This window comes from Mercenaria mercenaria, unplaced genomic scaffold, assembly GCF_021730395.1.
Source record: "Mercenaria mercenaria strain notata unplaced genomic scaffold, MADL_Memer_1 contig_3234, whole genome shotgun sequence".
NCBI lineage: Eukaryota > Metazoa > Mollusca > Bivalvia > Venerida > Veneridae > Mercenaria > Mercenaria mercenaria.
Window position 1 is genome coordinate 35,743 of NW_026461355.1, and position 14,795 is coordinate 50,537.

A 14,795-nucleotide genomic window follows, 5' to 3' on the forward strand; every position below is an offset into this window, starting at 1 on the left:
AAGTACTGTGTCTACTAGAATTGAACTTACCATCTGTGCAATGGGTTTGTTTTCCTGTTGATCCAGTTATTCTACCATGCACATAGCATTCCGTCATAAATTTACGAACTTTCGCTAATGAAACAGTTACACTTTATTCCAAACAAAAAAGTATTATGTCCTGTGTTTAATAAATGAATACGACATTATCGTAGCATTTTGTTATAGTTGCAGTAAATATTATTTCAACATTTGCAAATTAAGGGGACGCATATTGCTACATTCACAGTTCATACAGCAATGCGGAAGGGGTGCATATTCAAGAAATCGATGGTGGGAAAATAAAAAACATATTCCTAAACTGATATAATACTGATGGACACCTGTAATATTCAGTATTTTGTGGATAAGGATGTGGTACTATGAATGTAATAGGAAAACAGAGGTCTTTGTGAAAGTACATTCAACACAAAATATTAAGCTTTTGTATAAGGAAAATACAGGTTTTTTACAATAACAGTGTTCCAAATAATGTTGAAGGGATGAGATTTTCTTTCTAACACACCAGGTTTGCTTAAACATGTAAAAATTTAACGCCACGTCTGTTAATCTCGGGATGGACGCCATATTTCTCATTGATAAAAAATGTAAACAAAAAAGGCAGAGTGGGATTAGCATTGCAAGGGCATAACATGACATTCTACACAATGAATACCTTAGAAAAGATATCTAAGATGCTACACAGGTCAGGCGGGTTAAATGCATAATGTCGATCACTTGAAATTCATCTTGAAAAGGTGGTTAATTTTACTTTGTTTACATGGTTTTTAATTTTCCCACGACTTCTCGGCGATTCACTGCAAATGTATTACTGCGCCTGACGAAAGGTAACTCTAGGTATGAAGGTATTAAATGCTCCCGCTACTATTTTCTATATAAAATTAACAATTTATAACATATTTTTATCAAGATTTCTAGCCTTTCACTTCCTGCGAGACTACCCTTGTCTTGAAGGTCTGTCTTTAGGCAATCAAAATATACCCAAAAAATATGGGGTTGACCATAATGCAGTGAAACCATGGTCACGTGACTGAGACACGTGATGAAAACGTTAATATTGCGTAGGTAGACATCAGGAAATACCTACTTTCACTTTCATTTTACAAGACAGCTTCCAATCAACTTGTGAAGCATATAACGTAGCTTAAAATCATCTGCGGACATTCCTTTTTACAATCAAGCATCAATAAAGCTTATATCTGGCATGAAAATGGCCTTTACTAGGCGGGAAAATTGCACTATATATTGATATGGACTACATTCGAGTGGACCACGGAGGCATATCCGGCTAATTGCCCCCTTCATGCCTCTAATAAATATAGGAATAAGGTCAGTAATTCGGTCGAAAATGTGCTTCCGTGGTGTAGTCGAAAGAAGTCCATAATAAATAGATCCAAATTTTTCCATTTTTTGCGCAAATTCGTGTAGAACGAGTGCTTTAATCACCATTTTTCACTACTAGAATACATTCTGCATGAAATAAGACGGTTTTCATGTTCATACAACCCACATGGCAAGTTTTGCAGATCGAAACCGGAAGTAGGTGTTTATTGCGCGGACGAGAGCAAAAACCATTTTTAGGGTAGCAGACCACAACTGACTGGCATTTCACTAGGAACTACATAACCCCCTATTTTCTTTTCATTTTTTCGTTAATTTGTGATAGAACTTCCATAAAAAATAGGTGTAGGAAAAAGTGATGTTCTCTAAAGACACATAAAAACGACCTGAAGTTGTCGTTTTTTATATGAAACAAAGAAGGATTTGAATTACTGACCTTTAACCTAAACAACGGGAGACAACTTAGGTGTCAGCACGTGTACGATTTTTAAAAAAACATGTCGATGATTATAATTTCTTATCAAATAATGAATCCTATTCAGATATTCGTCTTTAATATGAGAAAATTATTAATTTCTGTGGACATTTGTCAAAAAATATTACTTACAGTGGACTACTTTGCGCATCAAACTGGTTTCCGCTTCAGTTGTGAGGCACTTCCGTTATACTTTTGACAACAATAACAAAACACAAAATGAATCAATAAAGTCACTTATACACCGACTGCTACTTAAATCAGTGTAAGTAAAGTTGTTGTTACAACATTATACATGTTCGTTACGTTATGAGATAAAGTTTATCTTGAACTGCATAATCCATTAATTACGTTTAGATGATATTGCATTTACAACTTATTTGACCCCGTTTTTTACGTGAATGACAGCATTCTCGTGCAACTCGTGCAAACAGAGTTATGAAAAGTATGGTGGAGAATTCAAGGACAAATTATAAATGACATTAAAGTGAGGATAACTGTATATTCGTCCAGTTTTGATCATTGACATTCCAGCTGTGTATTAGTAACTTTTGTGAACAAGATTAGAATGTTGCTTTTCCACATATACATATTGATTGGACCTCTCAACCAAATTTCATACCTTATTTTAGGGATTTTTAAGACAATACATTTTCAAAAGTTTGTTGAATGTGTTTTGATATTTAAGTGCATTGTAGTTCATGAATACCAAGTTAAAAATTAATAATGGCAACATTTCTAGGCCTTTATTGTAAGCCACTAGACTTCTGTAACGATAAATGTTTAATGTATTCAGGGGAATATACTCTTATAGTTTTAGAATGTGGCATTCCTTGACCACCGTATCTTTTCTTATGCACTACTTTGTAAACAAACTAAATAATGAGTTTTAGCTCACATATGCGAAATGAAAAGCAAGACAGTGAACTTATTTCACATTCTTTCTTTAAATTAGAATCTGTAGGACATTGATAAATGTTTGGACAAAGTGAAGCACTATTATTTACGCACCAAAAAGTCTTAATTGTTGACTTTGAATGTACACAAGAAGTCTTATGTAATTCAACAATAACTTTCTTATTTCAGTTTTTCTCATTTTTATTTTAGTGAGCAATCCTTTGTGTACTTATAACAGTTGAAACAGTATTCATTTCATTTACCAAAACCTTGTACTTTTTTGCAGGTAAATTTTATAATACCCCACCCACTTTTTTCTAATTTCAAAGTATGCGTCCCCTTAATATATATATATATGTACTGAATGCCATTAAACTTTCGAATTTCGTATAATGCTCACGTGCTAATTCCTTTCTTAAAGATGAAACTCAACCATGGAACACAAGGCGCATGTTGAGAACATAAAATACAGGAACTGGGTGAAGGCAGGACTCGGTTTAAAATACGTTAAAGAATGTTTGGAACCATTCTGCGACCATCTAGTAAACCAGCAGCACATTGAAATCTTAGTTAAGGTAAAACAGAAACACAGTCTGTCGTCAGTATCGTGTGGACTTTGCGATGTACGCACACTGCAGCCTAATCATGTTCAAACCAAAACTAGGCAGTGTCCTCTTGGTCAAAGATTCTGTAACTGCCAAAATCCACGCGGAAAAATTGCATGTCCAAACAGCGTATGTGGCGCCATCTACGATGAAATAATTCAACTTCACGCTTCTACCCCACCAGCTCCAAACTGGAGGAACACAGACGCACATCAGTGGTGCAATGAACCATGGGCTGTTGCAAAATGCTTCATAAATGCTCCGGGATATGATGAGAAGATAAGAGCTGTTGAGTTTGACTGCCCTGGTCTGTTGCATATACTGATTAACAATATAGATTTTCAGCAACACATCAAGTGTGTTATAACTGGTGCGGATGTTTTTTCTAGGGTAAAAATTGAATCTATTTATATTTGTTGTTTGATAGAATATATATTTTTTTTGTAATACAATAACACCTAACACTGTGAGATGTAAGTTATAAAGTTATAAAGTTCTATGACAGACTCATAAGACAAAAAAAATATGGACATGATCGTTTCAATTACTTGTTTCCTAACATTAAATTGATTCAGTGTTGCTAATTGGATAGAGTGTGAGTGTATTATTCAAAACTTGTCTATGCACACCTACCACTACATACAAGATCATTTATCATGGCTTATAGTATACCCTTACAAATGATACAAACGATTAATTGCATATACGATTCTCTGTAACGATTTACAGTTAGTTTATAATATGACGAGTTACCGGCCATGGTAGTCAGACCCTATGTTTATTTCATTAGAAAATACGCTTAAAGCTTTTCAGAAGTTTAAATATAATACTCAAAACATAGATATTTATAGAGTTTAGAGGGAATTTTGCCGAAGTAGTACAGTTTGAAGAATACAATGAGAGCAGCTAGACCAGATACATGCCATGCAGATAGTTGTTTGCATTTACTATTGTCATCATTAGTTTCAGTATATTTTGGTTGTGTTTATTTTAAACAGGTTCGCATGTTTAGAAATGAAATAGTCCATTCCAATACTATGGAACTAGAAGACGCCGAGGTTAACAGTTATATAGATGATATGATAGAACTGTTGGAAGATGAAAAGGAAATTAAACACAGACAAGAATCTAAAGATGCGATCCGAAATTTGCTAGAGGTAATAATATTTCAATTTCCTATCCAACATTATTTGATATATATATATATATTTAAGCAAATATTCAAAAGCGAGTATGTGAACGATATTGTGTATGCTTATTAAGATGATACACACTGTTACAATAAGTAAAGATTCATGTACTTTTCTTGAAATAGTGTTTTACACACACAAAAGAAGCAATTTCCAAGAAACAAACCATAAAAAGACTGGATATCCGACAGCAGGGCACGTTAACAAATTATGACACAAATAGTCTTGTCACATTTTTCTATTGAATTCAAGTTAGTATAATTGTCACGCTATATTAAAAAAGACACAAATGATTAGTATGACACAACGATATGTCGCGTGTAAGAACCCTAAACCTACCCGTATTACTTTTTTCAATTATCTCCCTTTATTAAATGGTTATCCCTGTCAAAATAATTTGTATAGTTGATATTGATAAGTTCATAAGCACAGATAGTTTTCGACTCCCTTTTCTTGCTACCATTGATATAATTATAGTTGTCTGAATTGCTGTTAATAATAGGATTTAGGTCATTATGAGGTTAATTATTCCAAGGGAACCAACTATTTGTTTGAGCAAGTACTTGTTTGTTATAAAATACTATGTACGAATTTGGACCAATCAGTTACAAGTTCTATAAATAGCACCAATTAAAGCGCACTTCTGCTAGGGTGTAAATAGGTAGACAGATGGTCTGTATCCGGCAGTCGATGAGTTAACTAATAATTTATCCTAATACCTTGATGACAGAGCTATTGCAGCTACGCTTTCAGGGTGGATAAATTATTTTAAAGAAGAAATTTCACCTTCATACAGTAAAGAAGCTTTGCAATATTGTAACTATCTGTTTAGAGTTACAAAGCCAGCGCATAGAAGTTTTACCTTTATGATAGTTAAATGCTATAAACGATAGCATATATAGGCTGAGCATCGGAAAGTTGAGACAGGCATATAGTTTGGTAATCTACTGAGGCTGTAGGAGTGTTCCAGCTTACAGACGTTCAGCGTTATTGACGATGTACAACCAAGGTATCGTAGTTTTACATATATGGTAGTTGAATGATATGTATGATAGCATAGATGCGCTGAGCATCCAGGAGTCAGGGCAAACATATTGAGTTACATCTTCAGTTATTAAGACATAGGCTGAACATCTATGGAATAGGACTCGTATGACTTCCCTGTGTCACATAACTCGTATCCTGACAATCTGGTGGCTCGTTCTGGATCAGTTTCAAAGGAGGTACAGAGATTAGTGGTGGTTATAACGTTTGTGTTGGTGTACCAAAGGTTGGTGCGAAAGAACATACTCTGAGCTATATAAGACATACTTTCAGATGGACTACGATAAACGGCGATGGGAGAACGAATGGATTTTTCAGCTTCTGGGCTTAGTGATCATGTGGACAGAAAAGAAAAGGCGTATATTGAACGTGAGGAACGTATGTTGAGACGGGAAGAAGAGAGACGGAGACGGAGACATGATGAGATAAGGCGGTGTCATGACGATGAACAACGAAGGTTTGAGGCTCAGGAAGCAGGGAAGAAACGATTGTTTGAGCTTGAACAGAGCGAAGAAAAGTTAGTAATAGCATTATGAAGAACAACAGGCTGAATAAAAGATTGTATGAGTTGGAACGCTTTAAAAAGGAGAGATTTGAAAGAGCAAGACTTAGCTTTGAAAGAACATGAGCTGGGGGCGCTCGAAATAAAAGCTGGGGCCGGAGCTTTAGAAGCTGATAAAGGGTGCTGAAGCTAGGGATGGAAAGAAGAGACCTGGGCTGTGAGCCTCAGTTCATAACTGACAGGAAAAGGCCTGGACATGTATACAAACATGCCTCCAGACCAATTCAATGACTGTACTGCATTAAAGAAAGCAGTTCTGAAGCGTTATCAGATAACAGAGGAATGTTTTAGCTTGAAGTTCAGGGAATGCAAGCCGGAACGAGGTGAAACTGTTTCAGTCGCCGTTGCGTGTTCCACAATGTAGAATCATACTGCTAATAGTTATTTTGCTGCATTATTCGGAGTGTAATTCTAAAATGCTGTGCTAAATGACTACAAAAATCTGTCCAATTGATATCAGTCATTTTCTTATCCCAAATTATAATCCCTCTTTAATCTGAATTAGCAAAATAGTATTTATTTTACAGCTAAAGCAGAACGATTTCATTATATCAACTACTGACGAGGCAGAAATCCGTCGTGTTGCCATGACTGCAATCAATGAAAAGGAAATTGAACTTCAACAGACAATAGACGATGCAAAAAATGAATTACGAACTAAAAGTGCAGAAGGCCAACACGATATTGACAGGAAAGGTTTATCTATTCAATCGGATCTCAAAGAGACAGGAAAGAAAATCAGAAACGAATTGTTGATAACAGGTGATGAAATAAAGTCTACAGCTGATGAATGTAAACGCAAGCTTGAGAAGGAAGGTTTAGTTATTAAAACGTCACTGGAAGAGACAGGAAAGAGACTTGAACAGAAAGGAATTGAACTAGAAAACAAGCTGGTGATGAAAAACGCGGAAGCGGAAGTAAATCTAGAACAGAAACCTCAAGAAGCAAAGTTAGAATTTGAGTGTAAACAGAAAGTTATACTTGACAACTTAGAACAAAAATATTCATCTGAAACTGGATTGGAATCGGTAAGCTAAATTATGGTATAGTTATTAAATTAAATTTTATTCTTGGGTAAATTATTTCAAATACACAGTACTGAATTAGCTGAAAAGATTTTTTTGTTTTATGTCTGGTTTAATTCCAATTAATGCTTTGCCATTTTTTATTTTCTATTTTTTGTTTATAAGTGGTTTTCTCCGAAAAAATCAAAATGATCTCTGAACCACTTTTACAGAAATGTAGTTTTTTCTGTTAGGTAATACTGTAGCAGGAATTTCGTGTTCATAAAAAGGGTGAACGGCATTTATTATAAACACTCGAGGACTTAATAAACGCCCAATCTGTGCCTTTGAAAATTTGATTCAGGAAGAATTTCGTTGTGCATAAAGACTATAGATATACAAAATTCCTTTATGGTGAAAGTTCATAATATTGTAAGAACTTTGTTCAAACTCTTTTGCATTTTTCGGTTATTTGCATTATTTTTTTTTTCATCTTTATTTTGAAAACACTCATTTAACTTATGTTGACACAAACATCAAGGGGTTACATTTATTAAAGATGGCTCTTTCTAATATCACTTTATCAGAATCAAAAGTTTCAGGACCAATGAGAATGTTAAAGTTTAAACTTAAAACAAACCTTTGAACCAGATATACATTTCTTATCTTCGACCAATAAGTAATAGAAAGAGCATTGAAACTCGAGGGTAAATGATTTGTACGAGGGGGCGTAGCCCCCGAGTATAAATCGTTTACCCGAGGGGTTTAATGCTCTTTCTGTTTTGTATCATAGCCATCTATATATGGTAGTTGTAGCCGTTCCACATTGCCATATAAAGCAGTTCAGTGAGTACTTAAAATTCTTGCTTTACAAATATGTAAAACCCAGGTAAAATAAACCAATGCGAGAGCAGAAAATCAATAAAATACTCTTCGTTGTCTGCTCTTCCAGACACGCTGGCATACTTTCCTATCCAACAGTGCGGTAACTAGCGTGCGGGTATTCAATACCTGCACACTTTTAGTTACCGCACCCTGTACTTAGTGTATACAAATTACCTGCACCAAATTTGTTAAGAAAAAACACCGAGCTATGATACAATTGAATATGCATCAGTTGTCTGAGATAGCTGCACGGTTTATGAAAAGGAATTACTTGACAGAATTCAGTATGACGCGGCACCTATAGTAACAGGGTTAACGAGATCTGTATCAATAGAAAGGTTGCTTCGAGAAATAGGAAGGGTTTCATTTTCCGACAGAAGACATATGAAAAAAATAATTTTGATTTATAAACATAGCCGAGGCGATTTCCCCGATACCGTATTTGAAACTAATACCTATACATTGAGAAACAATGCAGATTATGCATCTGTGGCACGCCGGCTTGAAATTTATGCTAAATCTGTAATACCGTCATCTATCAAACTTTGGAATGAACAAGACACAGGTTTCCAAATTGCAGACACTATATCAGCCTTTAAATATAATTTAAAACAAAAATTCAAACCGCCCAAGCTTCTTCTTTTTACCTATCAGGTCCATCAAGCAAGAATACATACGTAACAAATGTAGCAATCTTAATTGTGACTTGTTTTACAACCATTTACGTGAGGATCAAATGTGTAATTGTGGATATATCACAGAAAACACGGAAAACTTTTTTTTTTTTTTAGATTTCCACTTTTTTCCCAACAACGTCGACAATTATTCATTGATACCCACCAGTACTATCATTTAAGTGTCCAAAAAAATACTTTTTGGATTCGATAACTTATCCCAAGAACTAAATGGTATCATTTTTGGTCATGTACAAGATTATATAAAGAAAACTAAACGTTTTAATTGAATCGAAATTTACTGAATTAATTCTTCCCAGTCGCTGTGATTGTATCCTGAGTTTTTGGGAATATGAATCATCAAAATAATGTAGGGTGTGGAACGGCGAACAAATACATCTTTTTCTGCCTTTTAGTTTTTTTGTCATTATATATTGTTTTCTTTTTGTGTTGTTAATTTGTTTTGTTTGGTTGTATTGTTAAAAATCATTTACACTCATTAAGTTCTTTCTTCTTTTTGAACCGTTTGCTTTTCTAAATTATTTTTATTTTATTTATTTTTCTTGTTTGTTTTCCTCTCTTACTCATCTGGTTTAAATATTACACATAAATTACGAACTATGAACTGAACATTTTGTTACTTAACTTTGTTAGGGAAGGACCTTCATTAATGTTGGTAAAACTTGTGGTCCGACCCATTTGCTTTAAAAAGTACATGTTCCTGTTTCCATATTTATTCTATTGTGTACTCATGTTACATGTTTTAAAAAGCAATGAAATATGATTAAATCATATCATTTTTCGGTTAGTAATATGTTTGCATATTCAAACATCAAAGTAAACTACATTTAAACCATTGATAAAGTTACTATTTAAATGATTTAATACAGGGTACAAAGAACATGACTGACGAATCGATGACTAGTAATACTGAGGTTAGACAAGAAGCAGAGGAAAGCAGGAAAAAAGCCGGTAATTTCTTTTGCAAGACTATGGTTGATTTATGTTTTATTATCAAGACTCTTTTTGTGTAATGTAAATGTTAGATTCAGTTTAAGCTTATAGTCGCAACACCCATATAGGCAACAACTCTAGAATACTTAAATTTTAGTTAGATGACAGTGCAAAATACTGAAGACACTCCATTTTCAGAAACATCTCTGGTTCTTGAGCATTCTATGTCTAAAGCATTCATACATGAGACTCTTATCCCAATTTAAGTTATTTTAATTGGGCCCAGGATCACAAAATTTAATAGGGAGGTTGATCATGACCAGCAAACGATCCCTATTGATTTTGAGGTCAGTAGGCCAAGGTCACAGTTTACCCGGAACAGTTAAACCGTTTCCGGACGATAAAGTGTAGGATCAAGAAACTTAATAGGGAGTTTGATCGTGACCGGCGGATGACACCTAATGATTTTGAGATCAGTAGGTCAAATGTCAAGGTGACCTGGAAGTTAAACCGTTTCTAGATGGTAACTTGAGAATGCTTGGGCCTAGGATCACGAAACTTAATAGGTTGGTTGATCATGAGTAGCACATGACCCCTATCTATTGTGGGGTCAGTAGGTCAAAGGTCAAGGTCACATTTACCTAGAACAGTAGCAATTGTTTTACCAAATAACTAAAGAATGCTTTGGTCTACGATCACATTTGATACGGAGGTCACTAATGATTAGTAAATGGCCCATAATTATTAATTTGAGGTCAGTACGTCAAACTCCAAGTGCACAGTGACCAAATGATTTATGTTCCTTGTACAATTACTGAGTGCAATCAAGTGGGTATTTAGTGTTCTACGAGCTCTTGTTAAACGACAAGCCAAAACACCATATCTACATCCTGCTACAGGTAACTATTCCTCGCTCGATATGTCAATTTGTCACGCGAACATTTTTATGCATTTCTAATGGAATGTAAAAATGATTTACTTTGGAGAATTAAAGAAACAAATGATAGATTCAATGCATTCAGAAGAATTGGCTGAGCCGACGAATATGAAATCGTCAGTTATATGCGAGACCCTAGTTTCATGAAATTTCCTTTGTAAAATCCACTGCAACCAGCAAGAGAAGGATTAAAAATGGGTACTAAAGAAAATGCTCCCATAGGTAAAACTGTATCAAAGTAGTAACAACCTTTGAATGTAAAGCCTAGTTTGTGATAGTCAAGTGGAGAGACGGTTTTTGTAATTAGAGCATTTGCCCTGCAGACAAGACGAGAGATGCAACACTGTCAAAAGTTTCCAATGTTACAGGTATGGTAGAGTTGACGGATAAGGAATGTTTAGGAAACGATAGGTTATGAATAATTCGAAGTCAGAGGCCTTTTTAGGGACTGTCCCTAAAAGGAAAGTATATAAAATGTGGCAGGGGAGGGTGTAGGTATGGGCCTTTTATTTTCCCCTTTTGGATGTCATAAGCAAGATGCGAAAGAACGAACTCTTCGTGAGTGTTACCTGATGGGTGATTACCACATGTTTTAGATGATAGACTTTGGGCTGTGCCTTACGAAATTCCGTTGTAGAAACCTTCGAGCAGTGTCGTCTTTTTGAGAGAATCACAACCAACTAAGTAGGAAGCGAATTTATCAGTCATGATGAGGGTGGGACGGCTAAACACGTTTGATTTGGCAAGAGATGTTTGATGGGAGATGTTTTTTGGGGCTGGAGAGTCATTGGATTTGAGCTCAACATGTCGACGGACGCTAGTTCTGAAACATCGGTGGGCAACATGGGATGATGCCAAGCATTTGCTACATTTGAGGGGTAGATTGCACTTTTGTTTGTTGCAGGTGACATAGTCTTGTAAATCCCAGCAGAACCGTGGTTTGCGCCTGACAGAGAAAGGTAGTCTGGAGTGGCCGGTCTGCTGTTGGGGACGAAAAGTCTGTGGTTTGCCAATAGTGTAAAAGTTTCAGTGTGAATTGTGCCCCAGGACAAAGGGGTTACAGCACGTAGTTAACGAAGCTTTTCATCATACAATTGCCAGGTATCAGTGTTTTGTGCAGGAATTTGAATGATAGACATATAGTGGAAAAGATGAGGACTTTCCGAAGGGTTCTTAGAACAATAGTTGTCGGCGTAAAGTTGAAAAGCACGACACCAGGTCAAGATTTGAGTAATTTTATGTGGGGCTGACTTCTGTACGGAAGTGACCGTAGCTGTTTCGGACTTTGTGATTGTTGTTGACTGAAAATTTTTATTTAGAAAATAAGGCTGACAGATCAACATACTGAAGTTTCAAAAATGCTTTCTTAGTTTTTTTTATCTACAGGAAGGTGTATTGTTGAGAACGACCTGAGGTCAACTGGATCGTCTAAACTGCTAGTGCTCTCGACCTCTGACTCAGTGGACGCGTCAGATGACCCCCAACTCATCCTCCACCTCAGCCTTAGACAAGTCACTTTCCAAAAAAGTGTCATTGTTAATTCCATTTGTACCTTCCGTGCGCTGTCTCTTAGGAAAATGAGGGAAGATATTTCTTCCCGAATGTCTTTTTCCTGAGAAATGGCCTGTACCACCAGTTGCACTAATCTGTCACCGGAAGCTGCGTGTTTCTCCGTGCCATCCTCCTTCCTAGACCTTTTTGTGGCTGATCTCTTGCCACCCATAGCTTTTGCTGAATGCGATTTAGATATACTGAAAAAAATTCAAAACTTTTTACGCATGTTATTTCCAGTTTCAATTAGAAGATTTGTATGCTTTATAGACGCCGCAGTATAATGAATAGAGCCATTGACTCTGTAATGGCTCGTATGCCATACAAACCCGTAAATACATGCTAAATCCAATTGACAAGTAATTGGTATGTATAGTATAAAGTCCCATTAGAATATTGAAAATGCCATCATGGCCCCATATAATGGGTAAAACCACCATAAAAAAGTAAGTGTGCCAGCAAGACCCATATAATGGGTAAAACCACCGTATAATGATGTGTAGGTAAAACGTGTCCATATAATGGGTAAAACAACCATATAATGGTGTGTATTATTAAACATCTATATAATGGTTGAAACCACCATATAACGGTGTGTATGCCATGCCATCAAAAACCATATATAATGGGTAAAGCCGCCATATAATGGTGTGTATTCCTTCAAGCAGCCATATAATGAGTGAAACCATCATATAATGGTGAGTAAGCCATCAAAACCCCATATAATGGTAAAATCAACATAGAATGGTGTGTATACCATCAAGAGACTCCACGAAGAGGGTAAAACCACCATACAAAGATGTGTATGCTATCCAGACCCCATATAATAGGTAAAACCACCATAGAATGGTGTGTATGCCATGAAGATATGATATAATGGGTAAAACCACCGGAAAATGATGTGTATGCCATCAAACACCTGTATAATGGGCGAAACCGTCAAACTACGGAGTGTATCATGTATGCCATAAAGACCCCGTGAAATGTGTAAAACCACCATATAATGGTTGTATGCCATCTAGACTCCATATCACAGGTAAAACTGCCGTTAATTGATGTGTATGTCGTCTGTAATCTGTGTTATGAGCGAAACTATTATCCAAAGGGACTTTTAGACCTCTAATCAGAACTGCAATATACTAAACTCTGTGCCAGAAATGTTGCATATATTGCAATAACAGTACTTTATGATGACATGACTATAATATGTATAAAAAGTATAGCAAAGAGGAACATACTTTTTGAAAGGTTTAATTGAGGTGGCCGCGGTTGCCCAGATGATATATAATTTCAGCAGCGACTCACTCAATCCTCTAGTGCGATGTGGTGCCAGAACAAGTCTTCAATCCCTGGTCTCCCTGTACACTGTGAAAGAAGTTATCTGAAAAACGAGGGGAAAGGTGAACGAAAATTATTGGAATTCATGAAATTATGTAGATTGGACAGATTAAAAATATGGAATCTACTGCAGTGCCTTCTGCTACTGTTGAATAGAATACCATGACAACACCATGTACACCATGAAGAAAGTGATCTCAAAGAAAAGAGAAAAATGAGCAACAAATATTTGTAATTATTCACAATGGGCCTTCTATGTGTTCAGAATTATTGGAGTTCCTTCTCTACCTGTAGAACAGTCTCACGTAGAGCTATAGTAACGGGCCATTCATCGTATTGGGTCATAATGTGGATACCATCTGACGCATTGAAGTCCCGAACAAACTTCCTATTGAAATTGTTCCTGGAATGTGACAAAAATATTAGGTGGTCTTTAGGTGCGCATTGCGCCTGCAACATAACAGTAGCTTCGGATACCCGGCTATTAAAAGGCTCAGTTCGCAGTCGTTCCAGTGTCTCGCCAACAGCCACCACTTGACAGCCTGCTTCGATCAACCTGTTTGAAAAGAAATTATTTGGTGGACTAACTCCGATGGTGATACTTGCCTGTTGCACAAGTCGTTGCCTCCAACCGCCAAGTTCATGCCAATAAATCTGCAGCCTTTCAGGTTCGAGGTTTAGATTAAAGAGACCATGTGAAAGACACCAAGCCTGCAGCATGGCCTAAGATCAAAACGTTCAACATTTAATGGTGTTGTAATAGGTGGATGGATAAGAGATAAGGGATTAACAGATAAAATAGTCTTAAGAATTTACGTAAGTTTATGTCGAAAGTAGGTCAGGAACGCGAAGCGCGTTTTTGTCGTCAAACAAACTAATGCACGCGTTTAAGACGAAATCATTAGCAGTATTAACATAAATGTCTTATAACTTAAGTGCAATTAATGGTAACGCGAAAAGAAGAAAAGAAAGAAAAATCGGTAATAATTATGTAAAACTTCTCAGCTTTATTCTGAAACGAGGCTATTATAGGTTAGAAACCACTAAAAGTGTGATAGATTAAAAAGAACAAAATGTGAACGTTTGTTTGCATCCTTGCCTCTACCGTACAATTTCGCAAATATAAAGGACTTTATATTGCCATACAAATTACCATTGTTTCGATATTGCTGGGATTTCGAAAACTAGATAATTGTTAACATAAACAAGTATGGCGAAAAAACTAGGGCAGCTACGGCCATTAAGAAAGCAAATCTACAGTCGGTTAAGGTTTTTGAGAACAAAATTAAACAAACGAAG

The 14,795-nt window shown here is 36.0% G+C and overlaps 1 protein-coding gene across 1 annotated transcript in view; it reads left to right on the forward strand.

The window, feature by feature from the left end:
* LOC128552861 (uncharacterized) overlaps positions 1-14,795 on the forward strand; it is a 50,114-nt gene that overhangs the window by 28,250 nt on the left and 7,069 nt on the right. Inside the window, exons 2-5 of the mRNA XM_053533932.1 lie at positions 3,174-3,747; positions 4,356-4,514; positions 6,681-7,181; positions 9,607-9,688. Coding sequence (XP_053389907.1) covers positions 3,187-3,747; positions 4,356-4,514; positions 6,681-7,181; positions 9,607-9,688 — 1,303 coding nt within the window. The 5' untranslated portion in view covers positions 3,174-3,186. The remainder of the gene's footprint in view (positions 1-3,173; positions 3,748-4,355; positions 4,515-6,680; positions 7,182-9,606; positions 9,689-14,795) is intronic.